The sequence below is a fragment of the Leptinotarsa decemlineata genome, unplaced genomic scaffold (genome assembly GCF_025532065.1).
Source record: "Leptinotarsa decemlineata unplaced genomic scaffold, Ldec_3_MD MMD2_tig00078422_RagTag_RagTag, whole genome shotgun sequence".
In the NCBI taxonomy this organism is placed as follows: domain Eukaryota; kingdom Metazoa; phylum Arthropoda; class Insecta; order Coleoptera; family Chrysomelidae; genus Leptinotarsa; species Leptinotarsa decemlineata.
The window spans coordinates 5,202,919-5,228,170 of record NW_027412747.1 but is presented as its reverse complement, the minus strand read 5'-3'; the positions used below and the strand labels follow the sequence as shown (position 1 = coordinate 5,228,170).

The window sequence follows — 25,252 nt, the reverse complement described above, 5'->3', positions numbered from 1 at the left end:
GGTGCTTTTAAAGTTGATCCAAATGCATTGAAATTGTTCTGAATTCGTATAAATTTCTTGAGGTTCATTGGCGGTAGATTCGGATACGTTTCATTGAACTTTCTACATGTTCTGCTGAAAATTTTTTGCCAAAAAAATTATCCTATCAAATTTGTCTATTTCTAGTCATGTGTGTCGAAATAACCAATGAAACCATCATTACACTGATAACTACCCATGGATAGTTTTCACGGGTAGTTATCACTTATGTCATGACATTGCTAAGCAACCAACACAATAAAGTTGTTTGACATTTCAGTAATTCAATTTATTTCGAAAATGTCACTTCCTCGCCTTGGTGTTCACCTTATTTGCATATTGATCAGGAACATCATAACCAAATAATCAATAGTATGCGTGGAAACACCTATGCAGTAACCGAGGCAAATACAGCAAGATCAACGGAATATCATTATACGAATTGTTCTTTTAATAACTGTGTGTTCAATAAATAATTTTGTTCGAATTGCAAAAAATTTTCTCACCGAATATCCCTCGAACATTGATAAATAACTCATAATTTTATCACAACTTCCTCAAGCACGTTATTTTAGGTAACATCCCTACGCCTTCGGCGTCGGGATGTTACCAAATAACGTGCTTTCGAAAACTGTGATAAAATTATTTCGGTAGTTATCAATGTCCTTGGGATATTATAGCTGATAATTTTGTCACACTGTCCAAAATTAATAAACAAATTCATAAGAACTTCGTTTGAATAGTTTTGTTCCATCGTTTAGAAGGTATTTGCAACTTCTGAAGTGACGAAAATGTCGATATTATTAGGAGATTGTCACAACGCTACTGTCAAATAGTAATCATGGCCTGCTTACCAAATACCGCATGGAAATACCATTCTGAAGGGACATTTTCACAAATAAATGTTCATAAGTCCGAAACTTGACTAGTTAGGTATAGTTATGATATACATAGAAAGAAATCAAATTTCAGCAGCTTTCCGAATTTTCAATAATATACAGGGTGTTCCATTTAAAATAATCAAATTTCAGCAACTTTTTCAAGCAAACGAAAAAACTGTATTTTTTTACCACCCTGTATTGAAGTAACGGAGATTAGGCTGACGTGTGGGAAGTGTCCAAGTATCACCTAACTCCAAACCAAATTTCGATATCATAGTACTTCTTAACTAAAAGATATCGGCATTTTTAGAAGTCATGATTTTCGAAGAAAAAAATTTAAATTAATTTTTATTTCGAAAACGGTAATAGATAGGTATAGGGAAATATCAAGAAAAGTTGTCGGGCAATTGTTGGAGATTCCAAAAATAATATTATATACAGAGTGTTCCATTTGAAAAATCAAAGTTGCTACTGCTTTCTAATAGAAGCGGCAACACCGCCGTGTCGAAAATATTTTAGTTGACTAGAGAATGTCCGAATATGCCCTCCATTGAATTTTCAAAGTGATCCGTTGTCTGGTTCACCAGAAACGTCTAATGTATCATCCACCGTGAATCAGCCTGTATGTACAATAAAACATTATGGTGAAGTTTACAATACAATCTTTGTAACGGATCAGAATGATATTACTATTTATTACTTTCGAAACTTTGAGTCAATTCTCAAAATGAATTATTAATGTTGAAATTTAATAGGACGTAGTAACACAATAACGAGAATATTCGAATATTGATGTACGCTTGTTTTTTACATCAAGGTCAAATTTGAATAGTGGAGCCAATCTAATCAGTTGAGACAACTCAAAAACCAGTTTCATAGAACACTAAGTTGAGATGTATCATAAAACACCCAATGAAAAAGAAATTGACAGATGTTCTAACTTTTATTTGAATAAAATTGAAGATATATTAGAAAATGAATGTATGAATTTCACAATATGAAATACTTGAAATTGAATAAAATTAAAGCTAATATTCAAATATATGTTAGAAATCTTACAAATTATTGGAAAGGTTATGGACATTTCCTTGATCCAATTGTTGATATCAGTTTTTTCATTAAAGCATGAAGGTGATTGTGAGATGGAGGCCATCTCTCAAAAAAGTATTTCGTAATAGTTATGTTCAATTGCTAGTATCTTTGTAGAACTGAAGTCCATACAATGACACTCATTATTTACGTGATTACTTTCTAGTCTCAATCCAGAATCACTTCCATGAGATGTTATTCTGTATTTTAATAATCTTGTTGTTTGTCCAATATATTCTCCATTGTAATTGGAGCATGATATACAATAAATAAGGTCTGAACGTTGAAGTATTGGTGTGGTTTCTGTAATGTAAGGAAGAAAGGTGTAGAAAATATTATTATTATTATTTTTGTTAAAATCCACTTGTTTATTAGTATTCAATTGTGATAAGTGATTAATATTTTGGATATGGAGGATAAGAATTTTGTAGAAATGTCTTATATAACTCTCAAGTTTCTGTCACGAAAATCACTGTGAAAAATCTTCAGTGTACGTTGTTTCATTTGTTCAACTACGTTCACTTTAATTGACTGCCTGTGGTACGACAGGTGGTTCATATATCTGCACGAGTGAATGGGCTCTCTGTACCAGACGATGATAATCATATTCGTCGAAGTGCGGATGAATTCAGTATCTAAGAAGGGCATACTGTGTTCGTTATTTTCATACTCAACAGTGAACTGTATATATCGGTCGGTCGGTAGCCAAGCGGTTAGGCGTGGGTGCTTTGTTTACTCACTCGAATTGACTGCCATGTTGGTTGGTAGTTCAAGCCCTAGTCTGAGCGATCGATCTTCACTTGCTATCGTCCAATCCGTATTAGGAATCACACGTTAAAAGGTAAGACCTCGTTAATCCTCAGCTCCCACAAGTTTCGACTTCTGAGGGTTGTCGTTCGTAGGGGTGCGACAGCTGGTTAACGGAAAAACAGATTTCAAACAGATTTTTAAACAGATATAGGGATCGTAGCTTTTGAAAATTTCTACGATCTCATCAGTGTATTCACCTGGCAGAGCCAAGATAATGTCATCAACATATTTCTTAATGAAAATTGAATTGAAAGGTAGGACTTTGATTACAATGTCTAAAATGTAATCCATTTCATATGCTGCAAAAACTGGGCTTATCTTTGCACCCATAGATGATCCAAAAGTTTGTTTGTAAATTTTATCATCAAAAGAAATAATTGTATTATTGAGGAGAAGAGGTATTAATTCAAACAAATGTTGTTTTCGAATATTGCAGAACAAGGAGACACGATTCCAATTGTTATCAATTGCTCTAAGGAAAATATCCAGATATACATTACTCAAAAGTGATACCTCAAGACTTGCCAGAAAGTAACCATTCGGAAGTTGCAAATTATCAAAAATCTTAGAAATTTCCAACGAATCTTTTATGTAATATTCATTATGATGTTCATTAGCTTTTGTAGGAGTATCAGTTAAGAAAGCAGATGAGGGTTCAGTGGGTGAGCCTATCTAGGCTACAATTGGTCTCATAGATAGCTCAGTTCAATAATACAGTATTTTCTTTCAATAATAAATATCACAAACAAACTTTTGGATCATCTATGGGTGCAAAGATAAGCCCAAGTTTAGTGGCATATGTAATGGATTACATTTTTGATATTGTAATCAAAGTCCTACCTTCCAATTTAATTTTCATTAGGAAATATGTTGATGACATTAACTTGGCCCTGCTAGGTGAATACACTGATGAGAATGTAGAAATTCTCAACAGCTACAATCCATATATATACAGTTCACTATTGAGTGTGAAAACAACGAACACAGTGTGCCCTTGACAATAAATTCATCCGCACTTCGACTAATATGATTATCATCGACTGGTAAAGAAAGCCCATTCACTTGGGCAGATATACAGGCCTTTTTTTTTTAGCTGATACCACTATTGCTATCTCAGAAATAGTAGGTCGTACAAGGACGGTTCAATGGAACAAAAGTTACCTATTAAGGGATTCAACACAATGGTATTTTCAGATCCATAAAATCATCAACGATTTGTGAGATATTTGCAAAAAACTGAAAATGACAGATTTTATTTTTTTGCTCTACGCCTCCATTTTCAATAATATCAAAAAATGACAAAAAAAATTTTGGCTTCATTTCATGTGCTTTATAATTTGGAAGGACTAATTTTTCATTGCAACGTTACGTTCATTGAAATCCATCATCAATATATGTTTTTTAAATACGGACCTGTATATTTTTTTATACATTTTCGTAGTCATTATAATTACAAAATCGTTAATATTATATCACAACATATGTATTTCCCGACGTTTCTTCTCGAATCCACATCATCACTATCATTTTTTATTAGAAGGTCGAATTTCCGAATGTTACTGAAATCCAGAGTTCTCCTGTCGATAATGTCGTTCGCTGAGATTATAAATATTTGTATTCATTGAAATCCAACTGAATTTCCGTCAGGGTCGTCTTGTAAAAAAAAGACCAATAATCTTTATATCAATACCAAGCCATTCATAATTTCCAAATGTCTTTTGAAAATTTGTGGCTACCCAAGAGTTTCTGTTCAGCAAATGAGGATATCAACGAGAATTAACTAATAAAAGTACTGTATTAAAGAAGTCATAGATGTATTTCACGAGAAACATGATATCGTTGAGCGGTTTTAAGGGAGAAACATGAAATATAACTTTCGGATGTCAAAGTCCTTTTTTAAAAGTTAAATTTTATCAACAAGAATATCTGTTAACAGTGTGAGAGCAAAATTATAACTGAATTATAAAAGTATTGTTCCCATGAAGATAAATAAGATTGCTTGCACATCAGTTTCCCATAATCACGAGATTCTGCTTCAACATGGTCAGCGGTTCACATGGGAACGGGCGATATAATTCATGAATTTTTCCAATGACGTAAAAGTGGATATGCTTTTTGTATATTCCAGATGTTTGAGGAATGCTACCAAATCTCTAGCAATGTAAATGTCCGGAAACGCTTCTTTTCCAAGATACAGGATGTTGAAGTTTTATTATTATTTTCGTTTTTTACAAATACATTTTGAAATACTGAACTTAATCAAACGAAACTTGGTAATAGGAGGTTTTTGAGGTGTCGAATTCGAACCTGATGTTCTCATTGCTCTTACTTGTAGGGGGCGCCACCTACACGTCTTTTTCTTCTTTAAAGATTCATAACTTTTTTGGGCGTACTTCTAGCACATTTTTTAGTAAAAAAATCGATTCCTCTATCATATCTACGTAAATAAGCTACCCTTGTCACTAGTCGCTGTAAGCAACCGTTTTCTAAATATTTGGACTTGAAAACTTCAAGTCGATTATTTGATAATCGATGCATGTTGAAGTTATTACGAATATCTTGCTACAGCAAGATTCTTCAATCTCATATTAACTCACTTCTCCTTTGGAAAAAACAGCTTTCAAGAAAACACTAAGGGGAAATCCGTGTCGAGCTGCAAAAGGAGTGAAAACCAATTGATTTTATGTATATATTATCATCTGTTTTTCTATTTCTTTACAATATTTCAATAATAGTTAGTCATGCCTTAAAATTGTCATTGATTCGAATTGTTAATTTTCATTAAATATTTTTGATATTGTCTGGGCTTGATGAAATATGCGGAATGATTTGTCACATAAACACTAGATCAATTTTGAATGGTTTCGTAGAATTTCAGCAGGCGGTACTTTCAAAGTTTTATATCATTACCGTCTCTGAAACATGGCTTACTCGATATACAACAAATAAGGATATCTATTTTGATGGTTTCCAAATTTTTCGTAAAGATAAAGGTGAAGGAAGGGGAGGGGTTGTTGCAATTTTCATCAGGAACATTTTTAGAGCTACTTCAATACAGAACATCCTCAATCAGACAATTGAACAAGTCTGGGTAACATTCACTATTGAGAAAAAAGTTACGCTGTTCCTTCTATGTACAGACTTCCGAATCTTCCTCTTCCAATATTCTTGCCTGCCTTAGAGGACAGTTTATCTTCAATCTGTCTCAAATTTTATAATATTACTTTATTAAGGGATCTAAATGTGGATTATTCAGATCCTACTAATAGTCAGTATGTTCAACTGGATCACATTCTTGATTCGTATTGTTTAAAACAAGTAGTAGACCAACCCACACAGTACTCTTCGGCAAGTTGTAAAATATTAGACTTTTGATCTGTTCAGAATTATTAACTATATCCGACTGTACTACGATCGACTGTAGTTCAGTTTTTGATAATTTTTTAGTGTGTTGCAAGGTGAGCTCAATCAAAATAGCAGATAAGAGTTTCATGTACATCTATAGAGACTTAAGAAAATTCAATATAGATCGTTTTTCATCAGATCTACAGGCAGCGGATTTTAGTTCTCTTCACCACATTGAAACCATTATCACAAACTGTTGAGGAATTCAACCAATCGTACTGTGGACCTGGAGAAAAGAGCTTATCTCAATCATAGAATTACAAGAAGTAAGCAGATATGGAAAGAATTATCCGATTCGAATATTCACCATAAAAGAAATCTCAAATCCATTCCAGACCACTTATTGAACGTTGAAGATATCAACAAGTCTTTTGGATGTATATCCAACTGCAACTCCTCTTTTTCTCTTCTTTTTTCTCAACATTCAATGTACTTTTCAACATTAGAGGCACACTCCATAACGAAGGTTTCATAATTTTTGATATTAACTCAAATCTAAGGAACCTTTTTTTCATTTTCTTGTCGCCCCATTCACAAAATTAGTCATATGTTTTATCATATACCTACTAACTTGGATTTGGCTGGAAACATATTAGATACTATTGCATTTGCTTTCTCAAATATATCTAATGGGGTATCACTAACACTATTATAATCAACATCCATCTTCAAGGAAATAACTTGAAATTGAAGCAACTACAAACAAACATAGTCAAACCAGTCAAACACGCGAGGTGCTAACAAATCGTTTCTATAGCAACGGCGCAGAAAGACCACTGGATGCTGTGAAATTGTATTGGAACATTGAGGATAAAATGTATGGGGAAGGGAAGTATTATTTAGTTATTTTGGACTTATTTTTTCCAGACAGAAAATATTTCTGAATACGATTTTACTGAAAACATTGAGTAATATTTTCAAAACAACAGTCGTTCAAAAGCGATAACTTATCGGGACAAAAAACCACGTCATAGTCTGGAAGTATTCATTTTCAAACATTTCAGACTATGTAAATTCACATTCACAGTTGTTCAAAAAATGTTCTTTGTATTTCGTGCAATAAATTCGTGACTTTTTGGCCTTGATCTGCTATCTCGGCCGAAAATTAACACTCTCATGTGCCATTGAAAAACACTCATTTACGCACTCAATACCAAAATGATTATTTTTTGTTACATTTCGAAATGAATGTGCACTGAATATTATTATTAAAATTTATAAAACACAAATTTTTAACCAATAAAGACTTGAAAATACTATTTACAAAATTTAAATAATTTTGTACATGATTCAACAGGCCTGCACCTGCAAAAGGAAGTTTGACATAAAGAGAAAAAAATTAACATGGAATGATGCTGATAATTTTCTTCTCTTGTTGATAACGATTACATGATTACAATTTCTTGAAATTTTCCATTCCTATTGTTTACAAAACTGTTGAAAATAAATACATTCTGTATGAGATTATTGAATTTTTTTTGTATGGTAATTTTTAAAAAACGTAGTAGGTAATTCTCAGAAATTTCAAATTGAAATATATAAACCATAAATATTACGTATATTTTTCAGAAATGGGGTGGTGTATCGATAAAAACCGTATTATTTATCTGAAAAACAGACAAAAGTTTTCAGAAAATGTTAAATAGTAATAGACGACAAAGAAACTATTCGGATTGGTATAGAACTGGACCCTCTGGCGTAAAATGAATCTATCAAAAACACATTTCGCCAAAAAAAAGAAATCAATGGGAAGTTGAGAATGAGAAGAATATTCAAAAGTTACATTGAAAGAAATAATAAAATCGAAAATTGGAATTAGCTTCATTTACTAATTCATTTATTATCAGAAAATTCCGATTGAAGGATCTCACAAATTATACAAAGAAATCATATCAAATATATAAAAATGTTTCAACCTTAGCTGAAAACTGAAGTGACATCATGGATATTGATATTGAAATGGGAGTTTTTCACATCGACTTCCAGTTATACTGATGAGAAGAATGAAAAAAAAAAATCTCATTCTTTCCAAATCAGAAATGGATAGGTTCAATCTATCGTAGTTGAGTAGTGAGTTGAGTAGATAAATACATTCATTAGAAACATTTTTTTTTCAAGTTACTTGAGCAATCAGACCTAAGCCGATTCCACTATTATATACGCTTTTACAATCATCAATTTCGTGACATGCTTCACGTGGATTGTAGAAAGAATTTTTGAAAGACTCTCCACCAGAAAATCTCCAGTGGATTGTAAATGAAAAGTAATGAAACAAATTTTATTTCCCTGGTATTATACACAAAAGTAAAGGGTAAGTAGACCCATCGATATTCAAAAATCAAAATATCTACTCATTCTCTCAGGACTTCACGCATCAACTGCAAATTGGCCTATTTCAAAACAGTAAAATAAATGCAAAATTAGTGAGTGACGTCTCTTACAGTTATCTGAATACAAAGGCTTTATTATCATTCGTTTTACAGTAAGTGAAAGAATGCTGTTTTTGACTTTCGTACTAATTCCATATAAAGTTAGTTTTGTCAGTACTGGACGTTTAAAACCTCGTATTTTTTCATCATACGCTTTTTTCAAATGACATTGATATACTGCTGATTAGTGTGAAATTGAGGAAGAAAGGTATTGGCTTTCTATAGGATCTTCTATTGAGGGCTTCCTATCTTCAAATTTGAATAAAACAAACTGTGTGAGATATCATCAAAATTTTAAATTCGTTTGGAAGACCTATTGCTGCCATTATATGTGGAATATAATACTGTTCAAACGTCTACCACGGCTTCTCTGGGTGAGGCGCATCCGAAACGTCCAATTCTCCATGATTATCGCATGAATCAGGCTGAATTGGACCAACGGCATAGATTATGTTAGGCTTTGAGGACCGCTGTAGTTTGTGGCTTATTCGCATACACCTGTGACTTGAGAAAACCCCACAAGAAAAAGTTTAACGGGATCAAAGCGCACGAATTCGGTGACCAGTTCACATCACCTGCACGTGAGATAACCATTCCCTCAAATAGCTCGTGCAGAATCGTCAATATGACATGAGCTGTGTGGCACGTAGCGGCGTCCTGTTGAAACCACATGTCATTGGTGTTCAGATCATCCAATTCAGACCAGAAGAAGTTGGTAATCGTTGACCTATAGTGTTTGCCGTTGACAGTGATGGTCTGACCAACGTCGTTCTCAAAGGAATATGGATCGATGACGCCGCTAGCCCGAAATTCACACCAAATGGTGACTTTTTCAGCATGTATTGGACGCTCTTGGATATTATGTGGATTGGTATCGTCCCAAATTCGACAATTTTGTTTGTTAATGTACTCATTCATCGTCGTCTATGGTCGTTTACATCCAGTCCCTGGGTTAGTTGAATTATGAACGGGTGCTGGCCCAAGTCACGACGCCATATTCGCCAAGTTGTGGTCTGCGAAAGGCCAAGTTCTTACGATCGACGCGAAATCTACTACCTTGGATTATCCTGCACACTCTCACAGACAGCAGTAATATTTTCGGCAGATCTTGAGTTTCGTCGACGTACGGGCTTTAGTCGATCGTTTACTGAACCACTTGAATCAAATTCATCCATCACATTACGAATAGTACTCTCGGTAGGATGAATATGGCGATCGTAAAGTGGGTCCATGGTGATTTGGCAAAACAGACCGAATAAATTACAACTAATTTGAAAGATGTACTTTCGACAAGATGGCCATTATCAATTGTCAAAGTTGTGAAGTCCCTGTTGGAAGACCCTATCTGTCCATCCTCATATAAAAAATTTGGAAAACCTTCGAAGGAAAAAAGAAAGCAAATGAGTTCAAAACAAAATATCAACAAAGATGTGTAGATCATGCAAGGAGATTACTTTCAGGTAATCTCTGAAAGAAAAATCCCTTTCGAAACAACTATTTTCTTATTTACTTCGAATGACACAAAATAAAAAATACTTTTGAAACAATTATTTATTTAAGAACTCTGAGTTATACAAAAATAAATTTTTTCTATTCAGCTAGTTCTTCCAAACATTCTTCATGGGACTGAATCAGATCTCATTCATAGGAAAGTCATACTGTACAAAAAGTACTGAAAAAAGAGTTGAAAGTTATTGAAAAGTTGGAAAATAGTGTTGGACGTCAAAAGAACCATTTTCATCGAGAATCGAAAATGAAGTGGCATTTTTGGCATTTATTTGAAAAAATTCTATAGTACAATTCCATGATAAGTACTGAATTCTCAGAAATATTATTGCATTAAAACGGAAACATTGTGATCGAGGTTGTGATTCTATATATTTCATCATGCCACAAAAATCTAGCAATTGGTTTTCTCTAAAAAGACACATGTCTCCGAACCAGATATAATAATGTCAGGTCATACAATTCCGCTGTCTGCTTCGATGAGTTTGTTGGGGGTTAAAATGGACACCAATATGTCTTGGCACAATCATATCGCTAGAATTGCAAAGACTGTTTCTCAAAAGCTTGGAACACTGTTCCGTGTCAGAAAACCATACACACCTCAGCAATTTTTTATGTATGGAGCTCTGATCCCAAACATACCCTGAAGTTGCTGGATTCCATCCAGAAAAGAGCCATCCGCCTGATTGGAGACGCGAACATCACTTGTTCAAGTGACTTGGCACATTTGATTCCACCAAGAGCAGTACATATCAGAAATACGCGACGGATTGTGGATACTCATCGTTTTGAGGTTCAACTCAGTACACCTCGAACTTCCCTGTTTAAGAACTCTTTCATTTTGAGAATGGTATTCATGTGGAATAAACTTCCTGAGAACATTTTTCCAAATGGATTTATTCTCCAGCGATTCAAATCCAATGTGAATCATTAAATTTGCACAGGTACCGCCCTTAGAGAGCCTTAAGGATTGTCATGTGGTGCCTGTGTTTCGTCTTTGAAAAAAATGATTATTTTGTATCAGTTGCCCTCACAATATTTTTGCTTGTCTTCGTTTTTTATCTACATTTTTCATCATATTCTTGAATGAGTACAAGTAGTCAGTTCTTTACAAGCTTGTTGAATAGAAATGACAGTTGATAAGTTTAAAAAATTATTAGAGGAATAGAATATATCAGTTTTGTTAATGAGGCCCATGAAAATTTCATAAACCTTCGTTCTGAGAACAACATATTTTTCGAAAGCTTCTTATCCAATCTGGTGCAAAATAACGCGCCGCAAATTATGCGTTAAGATCGATATTGTACGAACGTTGTTGAAATACATTGTCTCTTATGTAATACAATACAATATGGGTCAATACAGGCGAATATCACACATGTCGTTGCAGGTCACATACGTGTCACATGCATGACATTTACACGTCACATGATGAACACAAAAAGGCATACATAAACCCAATAGTATATAAATCAAACCTCGCAACACACGCCATACAAAACAAACATAACTTTCCCACACCAGAGAATATAAAACTCATAAAACAAGTCAATAAGGGAAACCACATGGACATTTGGGAAAACTTAAACATCCATAAATTTAACAGTCAAAAACCACTTATCGAGGAACAAGTACAAATCACAACATAACAGGACTCAACATTCAGTATATTGAACAAATCAATATACACTCCTAGAAGCAATGAACCTGGAGAAGATTTAACACAAAGAATAGTACCTGATGTAATCCAAATACAGGCAAATTTACCTAAAGCAGCAGAAGTACCTATATTGAGGCGTTCGGACCGTATAAAAAGACACACAACAGGATAACACGTTCAGATAGAAAAGTTCCTAGAAGATGACAGCACGACTAGCTGTCGAAAGCACTCGCAGATAATCAAATAGAAGTCAAAGAGCTTCAACTCCTTTTTGTAGCTTACATTAATAGTAAAATATATATAATAAATCACATACACGTCACATATCATACCCGTGATATAAAAGAACTTTTTTCTATCACCGGAAACAACTGAAAATATTTATACTCTTCCAATAATATCCTTCCAAGAAGTGAACTTGTTATGGTGGTGGTGCTTTTCATATCAATACTGATTTTTTTCACTTTCAATAATATCACTTTCGAATTTTATCGGCCTTTTATGGTGGTACTTTTAATTTCAATAGAGATTGGTTGAGATTGATAAGAGGCGTAGCTTCTCACCCATATCTACATTTTTTGATTAACGAATGATAGCAACATGGAAAATCCAAATTGAAAACATCAGCGACATCTTCACCTAACGAATAATAGAACACATCAACTTGAACCCTCTGGTCATTGTTCAATTAAGAGTGTACAAGAACTATCATAAGGTTGCATAAGAAATGTTGCTACCACAAGAACTATCATAAATGTGTACAAGAAGATTCGCTACTATCAACTCAATATTGTTCCATCACATCATCCTCCGGTGATTGTCAACTACTCAATTACAAGACATGATCCCTGAATGACTTCTAAGATCGCCTGATTCAGCTTCAGGAGGCACTGTGGATGGACATGATCTAGTTGACTCATGTCACATACACGTCACATGAGCGTCACTTACACTCGCATTTTTTCGTCTGCGTCGGCGTATTTCAACAACTACTGAACAGAGTCCATCTTCCTGCATACATAATGAAAATTCATACTTACAGAATGAATATCCCCTTTCACTTCATTTCATGTTTTCACAGATATTATTGTCGTCTCCAGGTTATTTCCAGATGTGTCAACTGAAAATTCTGTACATTGACAGTCCCTATTCATATAGGTACTTTTTTTCCAGTAAGAGTTAATCCAGAAATAAATTTCATGTACTCACGTACAAAATCAATGAAGCTAAAATATATTTCAATTATTCATATAAATTATAATATAACTTTGTACGTGTTAGGAATCACACGTTATGAGGTGAGACCTTGTTAATCCTTAGCTCGCACAAGTTTCGACTTCTGAGGGTTGTCGTTCATAGGGGTGCGACACCTGGTTAACGGAAAAACAGATTTCAAAAAGATTTTTTTTAAACATATCTAACTTGTTAAAGGTTGGTGCTAGATTCGGGACATCCAGTATATCGTTGCTCTGTTCCAGACAGTACAGTAACCGTGTATTATTTTCCTTCAATGATTACAAATTCGTTTTTTATGTCCCACAACTGATAGACTAATGAACGGTGATTTACATAAAGCCATAAACAATCGCACCTAATTCTTTTATATATCTACATAATCATTATGGACACAAAACCGATTTAATATAGTTGTGAATGAATAATAAAGAAGTGTATAATTTTGATATGAATAACTCAAAAGAGTTGACTTCTACTTTTCGAAACTATCACTTGAGAACACGAATAGGAAGGCAGTACGAATTATGGAAACTGCTGAAAAACAAAGAAATCATGAGTGTGAGAGTAAATATGTGCACCTCGATGGAGGATGGGGATACATTATCGCTACATCATTCGTTGTATTCATGGTAAGTAATTTTTTATTCAATAACGAATATAGAGCCACTTTCAGGATCTCGAGAAAGTTCGTTGGATTACAAAGAAGTGTATAATTCAAATGTTAATGAAATGGTGTAGGAAAAAACAGCATGAAGCATTTTGAAATATTTGGAAATGTTCAAATCCATTCAGTTTCGGAAACTTTGGAATAGCAATGTACAAATCCATTCAGTTTCGGAAACTTTTTGAGAGAGCGTTTCGTTCAATATTGGCCACAGCCAACTTCTGTTTCCTTTATGCGGACTTGTATTTTTCTATAGAAATATATAACCATTCCTATCCTGTATTCAACCATCTATCGAGTTTTTATTATCTGTTTCATTTCCACGATACATTTTAAAAGCTTTCTATTATCTTATCCACTATTTCGAATTTCCATCAAATAGCGATGTAGAAAATATTACAACAGAAATTTATTTATCATTCTTGATTTCGAAATTAAATCATTGTGATCACTAACCTAACGAGATTTGTGATTCCAGCAAAGATCATGGGTGCGGGGGAAGAGGAGAATGCCACTATAAGATGAACATTTCATGTGCGTCATATGAAATTTGTCGGATTTTTCAGGGTTTATTAGCTGTGGTCTACAGGTTTTTATACCTGACTTTGCGCATCATAGCCAGGTGGATCAAACTTGAGGCTTGTAGCTTAAGGAGCGCAGTCATTGAGTCTTTGTTCAAAGCCTTCATTATTGATGGTTATTGCTTTTTGAAATCTCTGTCTTGAAAATAAACAATTATGAGCAAGTCAGGCTATGTTGAAGTCTATTCAATATACAAACTCGCAGACCACGAAGAAAAAAAACAGAAAATAGTTTCCACACTATTCTGAAGATTATCGCAACCGCTATACCTGATTAGGGTAATTGAATCAGTAGTACCATGTAATGTAGAAATATAAGACAAAACCAATATCAAAAAAATGTAAGAACGCCAATTTGTAATTGATTAAGGGGTTGAAAAATTCGCGTATTTTCAATACTATTCAACCGAAGGAAAGTAAAAAGAAAAAGCTGATGAAATAGTGTAAATATTTTACTTCACAAAGCTTCGATTGTCAGTGTTCACAATCGTCTGGGTGTGATAATTATTCCTGATAGTTGGTATTATTCATGAGTCACATGTGCACTTTCATTTCCCCCCACTCTCCCTTATTTTTTCTTGGTTTTTGATCTAGGGCGTCGTAGACTGTTTTTTTTTTCTTCATAAGGAGTTTCTATGAGCACTATTTGAATTTGAAAGATTTTGGAATCTGGGCAAATGAATTATCTTCAGCTGCATGTTACGTAAGTCAAAAAACTTTCTCCCTACTAACAATCACCATCAGAAAAAATGTAATAATTCAAGATCGGAAAATATCTTGGTTGCTACAAATCAAGCAAACGATGACCCTAAATGCCTTTGCTGTAATAAAACTGGTCATGAAATTTACAATTGTTCCATATTGAGAAATGGTCAAAATTATACAAAACCAAAATATGCTTATGTTGTTTGAAAACTGGTCATTCAAAGAGGTTTTGTAGATCAAACCAACGCTGCGGCTTTGAAGGATGCAAATTACGCCACCATACCCTTCTGCATAAAAGTAAAGTTTCTAATGAACTTTCTCATACTGAAAAAATTGATGAAAGTGTTCAAACAGTTTGTCTCACCAACAATAATTCTAAAGTTCTTCTCAGGATAGCTCCTAACAAAATTTATGGCCCAAAAGGGTATATAAATACTTATGCTCTGTTCGATGAGGGGTCAACCGTATCTTTGATAGAAATTCAGATCGCAGAACAACTAGGATTATCAGGGGAAACCAAACCTTTGTGCATGCAATGGGCTGAGAATATTGTTTCATATGATGAAGGTTCAAAATGTATCAATATGAAAATTTCTGAAGTTCATGAAGGGGCAAGAATCATCCAAATGAGTGGTTTGAGAACAGTAACAAATTTGTCTTTACCTTCTCAAACCATCGTGATAGATAATTTCAAAGATTATGTACATATTCAGGGACTACCTATTCAAGATATGGTAGATGCAAATCCTACTCATAGGTCAGGACAATATCCATTTAACAGTAGCAAGAAAAGTTTATCAGGGTTCTGAACATAATCCAATTGCTACTAAAACTAATTTAGGATGGGTTATCTATGGTAACACTTCAGAATCTGATCAAAATGTGTATAGCTTCCACATTTGTTCCTGCGATAACAATGATGAACTGAATCGTCTAGTCAGGGAATCTTTTAGTACCGAAACATTTGGCATTTCCGTTAATAATAAAATTATTGACATTGCTCATAGAAGAGCCCTTGATATTTTAGAAAAAATCACAGTTTATTTAGAAAATGAAAAACGATATGAGACAGGGTTGATTTGGAAAAATGACAATGTAACTTTACCAGAAAGTGAATCAAATGCTATGGAAGGTTGATTTGCATTGAGAAAAAACTGTTGAGGGATAAATCATATATTGATCAGTACTGCAACAAAATCAGTGACTACTTAAAAAAAGGGTTTATTCGAAAATTAGAAACTTCCAAGGCGATTGAACAGAATTCTCGCACATGGTATTTTCCACATTTTGGTGTCGCAAATCCTAATGAGCCCAATAAGTTGAGACTTGTTTTTGACGCTGCCGCTAAGAGTAATGGTATCAGCTTAAATGAAAGCCTTCTGCAAGGTCCGGATTATCTGACTTTATTACCAGGTGTTCTGATGCGCTTTCGTCGATCGAAATGGGGTTTCTGTGGGGATATAACAGAGATGTTCCATAGGGTAAAAATTCGCAAGGAGGATAGATGTGCACAGCGGTTTCTTTGGCGGAATGGCGAGCATCATAGGCAAATAGATGTATACGAGTTACAGGTGATGATATTCGGTGCTTCTTGTTCTCCATGTTCCGCACAATATGTTGAAAATTTAAATGGTAAGCAATCGAAATATCCTGAATTGATTAAAGATGTCGAGAGAAATTTCTATGTTGATGACTATCTGGATTGTTGTGATACAGAGCAAGAAGCACTCTCAAAAATCGAAAGAATAAATGAACTCCATAAAAATGGTTGTTTCGATATTGTAAATTGGTCTTCAAATTCACCTTTGGTTATCTAAAAATACGGAAACAAACATGTCGAAAAATATTTCAATAAGTCATCGTTGGACCGCATTTTAGGAGTATGGTGGGATGTGAAATCTGATTCGTTTACATTTAAAGTCGTTTATGATATGGTTCCCAAAGAAATAACTGACGGTACGGTGATTCCTACAAAACGCCAAATTTTGCAGTCAGTTGTATCGATTTTTGATCCCTCAGGCTTTCTCACATTCTTGTCTATTAAGGGAAAAATCATTCTACAGGCAATCTGGCGAAGTAACATCGGATGGGACGATAACATTCCAAAAGCAATAGATGGTTAGAATGGTTGAATTGGTGGGGAGTTCTTTTTACTTCTATGACAATTCGTGCAATTCACTTGGAAATCGCACACTCCCTCACTGCTGATGGTACAATAATGGCTATAAGGAGGATGATATCACGCCAGGGTCCAATCAGACGCCTTTATTCAGAGAATGGCACAAATTTCAAGGGAGCGAATGAGGAACTTTCGAAATTGTACCGTGAACTGAATCACCAGGAGCTAACTCGAAGAATGACAGAGATGAAGATAGAATGGCACTTCATTCCACCTGGTAGTCCACATATGGGTGGATGCTGGGAAAGGTTAACAGCCATGGTCAAGAAAATTTTGGGGGTTACTTTAAAGGAAGAATCTCCTGAGGATAAAATGCATAAAATGCAATAGTAGACCAATAACTCATGTTTCAGCCGATCCTTCCAATCCTCAGTGTTTAACGCCAAATCATCTACTGATTAGTTCGCCCTCAGAAAATCCATTCCCAACAAAATTCGAAGAACAAAACCTAAGAAAGCAGTGGAAGAAGTCTCAAAGGCTGGCAGAGATATTTTGATCAAGATGGGTTAAGGAATATTTACCGACTTTATCGAAGTGTGCAAAATGGATAAAAGTTGATGAACCTGTTACGGTTAGCGAAGTAGTCGTTGTTGCAGATGGCTACCTTCCGAGAAATACTTGGCCACTGGGTAGAACCACGGCAGTATTTCCAGGAAAGGACAATATTACGAGAGTAGTCGAGGTGAAAACATCTACAGGGGTCTTCAAACGTCCTGTAACCAAAATCTGTAGGGTGGATGTTGAATTTGGTGAAAATTCTTAAGAACTTTCACGGTGGGGAGAATGTTACAGATTATATATTTTGTTTATTTGTTTATCATTCAGTATATACTTTTTGTTCCATTGAGTTAGCTATGAATGAGATATGTTTATAAAAAAGTTGTAGTTGTGGATTGTCAAAAAAGGTCAATAGACGTCAAAAAGTATAATTTGGTATTTTCTTGAAAAATAAAGTTTCTAAGAAAATTACAACAACTGTGGAAACTTACAATTGAAACATCGTGTTACTTGATTCAAATTATTGTTTAATTTTGATAAAATTTCATTTTTGTTCAACTTTCCATTGGTTGTATACAGTGTCATCCCCAAATTATGCATTATATGGGAAACTTATTTATTATTGGTTTTTAGACAAAATGTTATTCCTGATAAAAGTTTATGCATCCCTTAAAACTAAACATGCACCAACAAAATACAGTAAAATTACGGGAAATGTTATTTGAAAAAATCGTTCAACATCAAAAAATACATCTAGATTAGAAGTCATCTAAATGAGGACTACGAAAAAAAAAATGCTGAAACGATAAATAGGCGGCATCCTGTATACGACAGTTTATTTTCAGAGCCTGTAATATTACGAATTACACAACTATGCTGTTAACCACGGTCAATTTTTTTGAAGAGTGAAATAATTTTTAAAGTTTTAAGTGCAAACTCATTTTTATTTTGTGTTAACATCAAAAATTACCCAAAATTATACAGTATTGTGAGAAGAATTCAATATTCAATAATATTAAATCACAAAACATCAAAATTAAATAGGTATTTTGGAACAAACTAATTGATTTTCTGGAGATTATTTTGGATTATTTTGGAAAATCAATGAGTTTGTTCCGAAATACCTATTTCAATTTGATGTTTTGTGATTTGATATTATTGAATATTAAATTCTTGTTACAATACAGTATAGTTTTGAGTGATTTTCGGTGTTAAAAAAAAATAAAAATAACCAAAAACATGGAAAATTGTTTTACTCTTCAAAAAAATTGAGCGTGGTTTACACCATAGTTGTGTAATTCGTAATGTTGCAGGCTCTTAAAATAAACCGTCGTATACAGGATACTGTTTATTTATCGTTCTAGCAATTTTTTTTTTCGTATTCCTCATTTAGATAGCCGTGAGTTGAAATCTAGATGTATTTTTCAATGCTAAACAACTTTTTTATATAATATTTTCGAAAATTTTTCAAAATAAGAGTACTTTACTCGTGTCAAAAAATCAAATATTTGAAGTCTCTTTGTATATTACATGTTACGAAATACAGTAATCGTTGGTGCATGTTCAGTTTCAGGGGATGCACAAACTTTTATCGAGAATAATTTTTGTGGAGAAACCCTTAATAAATAAGTTTCCCATATGGTGCATACTTTGGGGATGGCACTGTATAATTCAGTATTTTTCGTAATTTCAACATCTCATCAATCTTTATTTCATTTTCTCTTCGATGGGAGTCTAAACCAAGAGAAATTGTCAACCACTTTAAAAAAAGTATCATGTTATATATCATTGATTTGACTTACTTGAACTTTTTGATGATTTGTATATATTTTTTGGTTTGGATAACATCTTATCAGCCATTATTTTATCGTTTTTAGCTTGTGTCACAGGTCCCTGTTTCTTCATTTGGGCTCTATTATGGTGAGTTTTTAGCATCTATTGGTGATAAGGCAAGTGGTACAGCTTTGTCGACCTCAATTCTTATCGCAACTGTGAGTTTCATAGGTAGGTTCAGAAAAATTAATAGTAAATTGCCCTGATGAATATTTTTCAGGTTTTTTCTCGAGCTTCCTTTTGAAGAAGTATAGTTACAGATTGGTTGGACTTGTAGGGGCAGTTTTCTATTCTGTTGGAGGTTTCTCCGAAGTTTTCAGTGAGACCCTCATCCAAATGATCATGGGTTTCTCAGTTTTGAAAGGTGAATATATCAATAAAGGTTGATCGATTCTTGTTGTCAGGAATGTGAAGAGATATTTGAACATTATAGGGAAAACGTATATTGAGAACTGAAATCATTGTTTGTTTTTGAGTATTCATGATAAAAGCTTTCTTGAAAATAAGTAAACAATGCTTGCACGGAACTTCTCCACTACAGAATACGACATCATCGAATTTACAATTATCTCAAAAACAAGTATTCCAGATGATTCCAAATGAATATTCAGGGAGAAACAATACCCAATTTAGCTCCGAAAATTCTCACTGTACTACATCAGAATATAAAATGCCAGAATACCAACAAAAATCAACTCTAGATTTTTTGAACATTGCAAAGATGATTAAAATATCCTTTTAATTCACCTATGAAAAATAACTCCAAATGTGCAGTTGACGAATTTTGTCTACATGAACAACAATTTGTTTTATACAATGTTTTTCATGTTTTTCCAAAAAATGAATCATGACAATTTCTGTCGATCGTTCAAATCGTGAAGCACCTAATTTTCTAGCTTTTTGACCTTTGCAATACGTTTTAAACCATCAAAAACCGCATGTGACCTGACGACCAGTTTTTCCGCCATTCCACGCACCGTTTGTGATGGGTGAGTCTCCACCACGGTCCTCATATCTTTGTCCTGGATTACTGTAGGTCGGCTACTTCGGGGCTCATTTTTGAGGTTGAAATCTCCAGTTAGGAATTTCGTGAACCAACGTCGGAAAGTGGTCCATTAACATCATTTCTGCCAAATGCCTAGTTGATTTTTCGAGCTTTTGGTTCAATTCGACTTCGTAGACATCATACAGTGCATTTCTTTAATGTCTCCCCTTTTATTTTTTAAATGGGTCAACTCAAAATATTTAAATTTGGGATAATAAAATCAATGCATGAATACTTTATTTTGAAGTGAAATTGACAGATGAATCTCTTTCGAAATAGCGACTGGCCGCCATCTGAGAAAAAAATTAAATGGAAAGGGGGGTCTTGTGACACATCATTTTGAAGCTCCCGATGAATACTTCAGAACCCTAGAATATGACGTCAATATCTTCACCTAATACAAAATGGCGGAACATTTGATAATTTCTAGAAATAATCCTTTTTATCTGGCATATGGCAATTCCAACAACCCGATGAGGTTTGTTAAGTTATTTTTTGTTTATGAAAACGACAAAAAATATCAGTACGACAATGAACATCATTGTTCAGTTGGATTATTCTCATTCAGTTTTCGGTTTTATTAGTAGGAAGGTACCACGTCAACAATCTCTGAAATGGTCAATTCTCGTCCATTGTAAAAATTTTCCGAATCGTCCTATCTGTACAAAATATTCAAGGAAACTTGTATCCAAATTCACAACTACCGGTAGTGTATATAACAAAAAGCCCTCAGGCCATCCGTTTATTCCGGAAGAACAACAAGTGCAAATAATTGGTGGGTTGGTAGTAAATCCTGAACAGTCTACTTATTCCGTCGCGAATTCTTGTGAGGTGTCTCCTTCTACTGTGTGGAGACTTTTGGAGAGAAATAGGTATCATCCGTACAAAATTAAAATGGTACACCAATTAACTGAAGATGACCCTGATCGAAGAATAGAAATCTGAGAAATCATGACGGAAACCATTGCAAGCCATCCTTCCAATTCCACAATATTTGTTTCAGTGACGAACGTACATTTTTTTCAAAAGGCAATGTTAACAGACAAAATTGTCCTTATTGGAATAACACCAACCCTTAAGTTTTCCAGAAAACACATACCCAATATCCAGAAAAAATTATCGTTTGGGCAGGAATATTGGGGAACCATATTGTAGGACCTCTATTCATTGACCAAAATTCAACAGGAGAACTGTATTTAAATATGCTGGAAACTACTGTTGACCCTCTCATCACTGAAATCGTCGAAGCGAATCCTAATGAATTCGATATGGATATTGTATTCCAACAAAATGGAGCACCACCACATTACTCCAGACAAGTAAGAAACTATTTGGATACTACTTTTCCCAGTCGTTGGATTGGCCGTCGAGATCCTACAGAATGGCCAGCTCGTTCGCGAGATTTGACAACTTTAGACTTTTTTCATGGTGCTTTTCGAAGCAGAAGGTGTACGAAACTGATTATACGACAGAAAATAATAGATATTTGTAGAGATATTGACGTTAACGTGTTCGAAAATGTTCGGCGTGAAATATCGGATAGGCTGTTCATATGTCGGAAAGTTCAAGGCAACCATTTCGAGCATATTCTGAACTGACCTCAAGCTTATTACCTCATATTATGTAGTTAAATGTCAATAAAATGTATACAAGGGGGGACATTGAAAAAATGCATTGTATAAGTACTAAGTTCAAGATAGGCATAGAATGTAAATTTGGAGAAAACAGCATCATATAGAGTATAAAATTATCTATCAATCGGTATACACCACGACACAGTGGAATGAATAGTTATTGAGATACGAAACTACAAAACACATGATATTTAAATGGCCAAAACTTTCGAAACAACCTGATATTTGATCTTGAAACTGTCCCATCTTAATAATTTTTTGCTCAATCAGCGCAGAGAAAATAATTGAAGCTGGCTGCAAACTCGAAAATAAAATGGGTAATAATACTATTACCCAAATTTTTGAAAATGATAACAATTTAATGAATAATGAAACAACATACCAACACAATGTGGACTCGTTTATTCGGATGTTTGCGTAAGACTGTTTTTTACCAATGTTTTCCTAGGGTTTGGGAGCAGAGTTTGTTTTGTTTCGGAAGTATTACTCATAAATTACCACTCCATATTCAATTCCTTTATTATGATCACTGAATTTTCAGGAATTGGCTCTGGACTGATGTTTGCATCATCTTTAACGATTCTGAACGATTATTTCGACAAGAAGCACAGCTTCATAATGGGAATATCTCAGACTTTCATAACAATGTCAGCAATAGTATGTCCATTGATATTATCTAATGCCATGGAGCATATGGGATTCAGAAACGTATTATGGTTGCTCGCCGGAATCTCTGTTCTTAATTTTCCTGCTATGGCTGCGTTCATCCCTGTCAAGAAGTGCAATGAACAGAATTCAGCTGAAACATCCGAGAAGCAAGGTGAGAATTCTGAACTATTCGATACATAATACAGAGTTACCATCACTTCCTGCTTTCATCAAAATGAAAAATAATGAAAAAAAAAACGTGGTTTGAATTGAATGTCGAATTTCATTTCTTTTTCGGAGGTAAATTCCAAAAGCTATGTGAAAAAATTAATCCCAAGGAAATCTTTGCATGAAACTTTTCACTATGCTTCATTCTAGACACATGTTGGTTGCACCATAATAGGTATGGATTTCTCTACGGAGTCGAATGAGTATATTAAAATTTGTGTATCAGTTGATGTCTATTTACAAACATACGTCTGCATACTTCGAAGATCCTCCAAGTAATGAATGCTCCATCGGTGTGAGGGCACCAAGTTAGTAGTGGAGTGACGTCACAGCAATAACCGTTCAACGGCTAGAGAGCGACATGTTCACTCCACGACGTGTGGCAGAGTAATGCGTATTCATCGGTCTGCTCTCACCTCCCTCGATGTAGTGAAGGATGTGACGTAACGCATCGCCCCAGACTCGCCATCAATGGTGACACGCAGGCGGGCGAGGACTGTGCTAACGTCTGTCCTCTCCGAGAGCGCAACTACAATTGCTTGTTCGTATCGCTTTCGAAGCAGTGAATGATGTGACGTAACGCATCGCCCTACCCTCGCTATTGATGGTGACACGCAGGCGGGCGAGGACTGTGCAAACGTCTGCCCTCTCCGAGAGCGCAACGAGCACTGCTTGCTCGTGCCGGCAACTGTTATCGCATCAAATAGGGAGATGGGCTTGGCTGTGACGTCAGGCATCTCTAGTGGATAGCAACTAGCAATGTGAACCTTTCACGGTTTCATGGTGGGGGTGACTCGCATTGTTTGATATAAAAGAAATGCCTGGCACACTATGAAATCAGTAGACGAATATATCTGCAGCAGTTAGCAATTGGTAGAGTGTTATTCAGTTCGTAATAGAAGGAAGACGGTGAGTGTATTTATCTGTTGGAAATTGTTATCATCATGTCCGTTTCAAAAGTAGACTTGAATGAAATTAATAATTTGATTGTACAGGAGGTTGAAATACTAGAGCAAAAGGCCTTATCATCATTGCCAATTGATGAAGTGTACATAATTAAAAATATGTCAACTTATTCTACACGATTTGGTAAATCAATTTTATTAACTTTGCAAGATGTGAGCAATGATAAATTATTTAAAACATAGCTACCAAAACGTATTTCGTTGCAATTCACTGATGACGATATATCTTGTATCAACTCATCAGGTGGTAAATATACGATGGTGTATTTAGGACAGAGCCAACAAAGTTTTGCTGGCATGAAAACGCGATCTCTAGTTAAATTCAATATGATTGAATAATAATAGTGATAATTTATAGTGAATTTCTTTAGGTCATAGCTTACAAAGTTTTTTGGTGTGAAAACGCTAACTCTAGTCAAATTCAATATGATTGAATAATAATAGTAATTATAATGAATTTCTTATTGTTTTATTGATATTCATATATTAGATGATAATTATATGGAAATATAAACATTACTAACTTAGTTGAATACACTCACTTCGTAACTACAAGTAAAATGGGAATGTGAGTATTATATCACTGAAAAATTGGAGGTTCCTTATTGTTTTTTTTTATTCGATTTCAGTTCCACCATTTAAAGATGTGGATGCAGTACGCAAGTCAAGATTGGGTCGATGTTGTAGATCTCAAATCATCGGTTCAACATTTGTCGTCTAAATTGAAGGTGTTGGGTGATGGAGCCGAACATGCAAGCAATTATGATATGAGTGTATGCTATGATGAAAAACAAATCGAATTATGCCTTCGTGGTGCTGAGAACTATTGGAGTGGTGCAGAAGTTTGTAACAAATTTTGGATAATGAATTGGAATTGTGGCAACTTTGTGAGGTTATGATTGAACTGAACCTAAGAAGATTCCTGTATAGCCTCCAACCATACTTGCCAGAATGGTTTATTCATCACTTTGAATTGAATGATGAAAATCGAGAGGAAATTGAAGATGGTCGCGAAAATGATGATTATGAGGAAGAAGTTATTTTAGATAGTCTATATGTTCCTGTAAATCATAAATAATGTCAAATAAAAAACTTTGTATTATTTTCATGTTTTATTTATTTAAATCTCATGAAATACAATAGAAAATGATTACAAAACAATGAATATGATATAAAATACAATACATGATATAAGTCAGTTACAAATAAAAAAAAAGATCATAAAACAGTATATGATA

The 25,252-nt window shown here is 34.4% G+C and overlaps 1 protein-coding gene across 1 annotated transcript; it reads left to right on the top strand.

Moving 5' to 3' along the window:
- Window positions 1-13,136: 13,136 nt before the first annotated feature.
- On the top strand, window positions 13,137-25,087 carry LOC141487410 (monocarboxylate transporter 7-like). The gene is made up of 5 exons (XM_074186460.1): window positions 13,137-13,663; window positions 19,539-19,665; window positions 19,715-19,858; window positions 22,715-22,993; window positions 24,644-25,087. The coding sequence occupies exons 1-5, from the start codon at window positions 13,559-13,561 to the stop codon at window positions 24,733-24,735; spliced, it is 747 nt and encodes a 248-aa protein (XP_074042561.1). The 5' UTR covers window positions 13,137-13,558; the 3' UTR covers window positions 24,736-25,087.
- The last annotated feature ends 165 nt before the right edge of the window (window positions 25,088-25,252 follow it).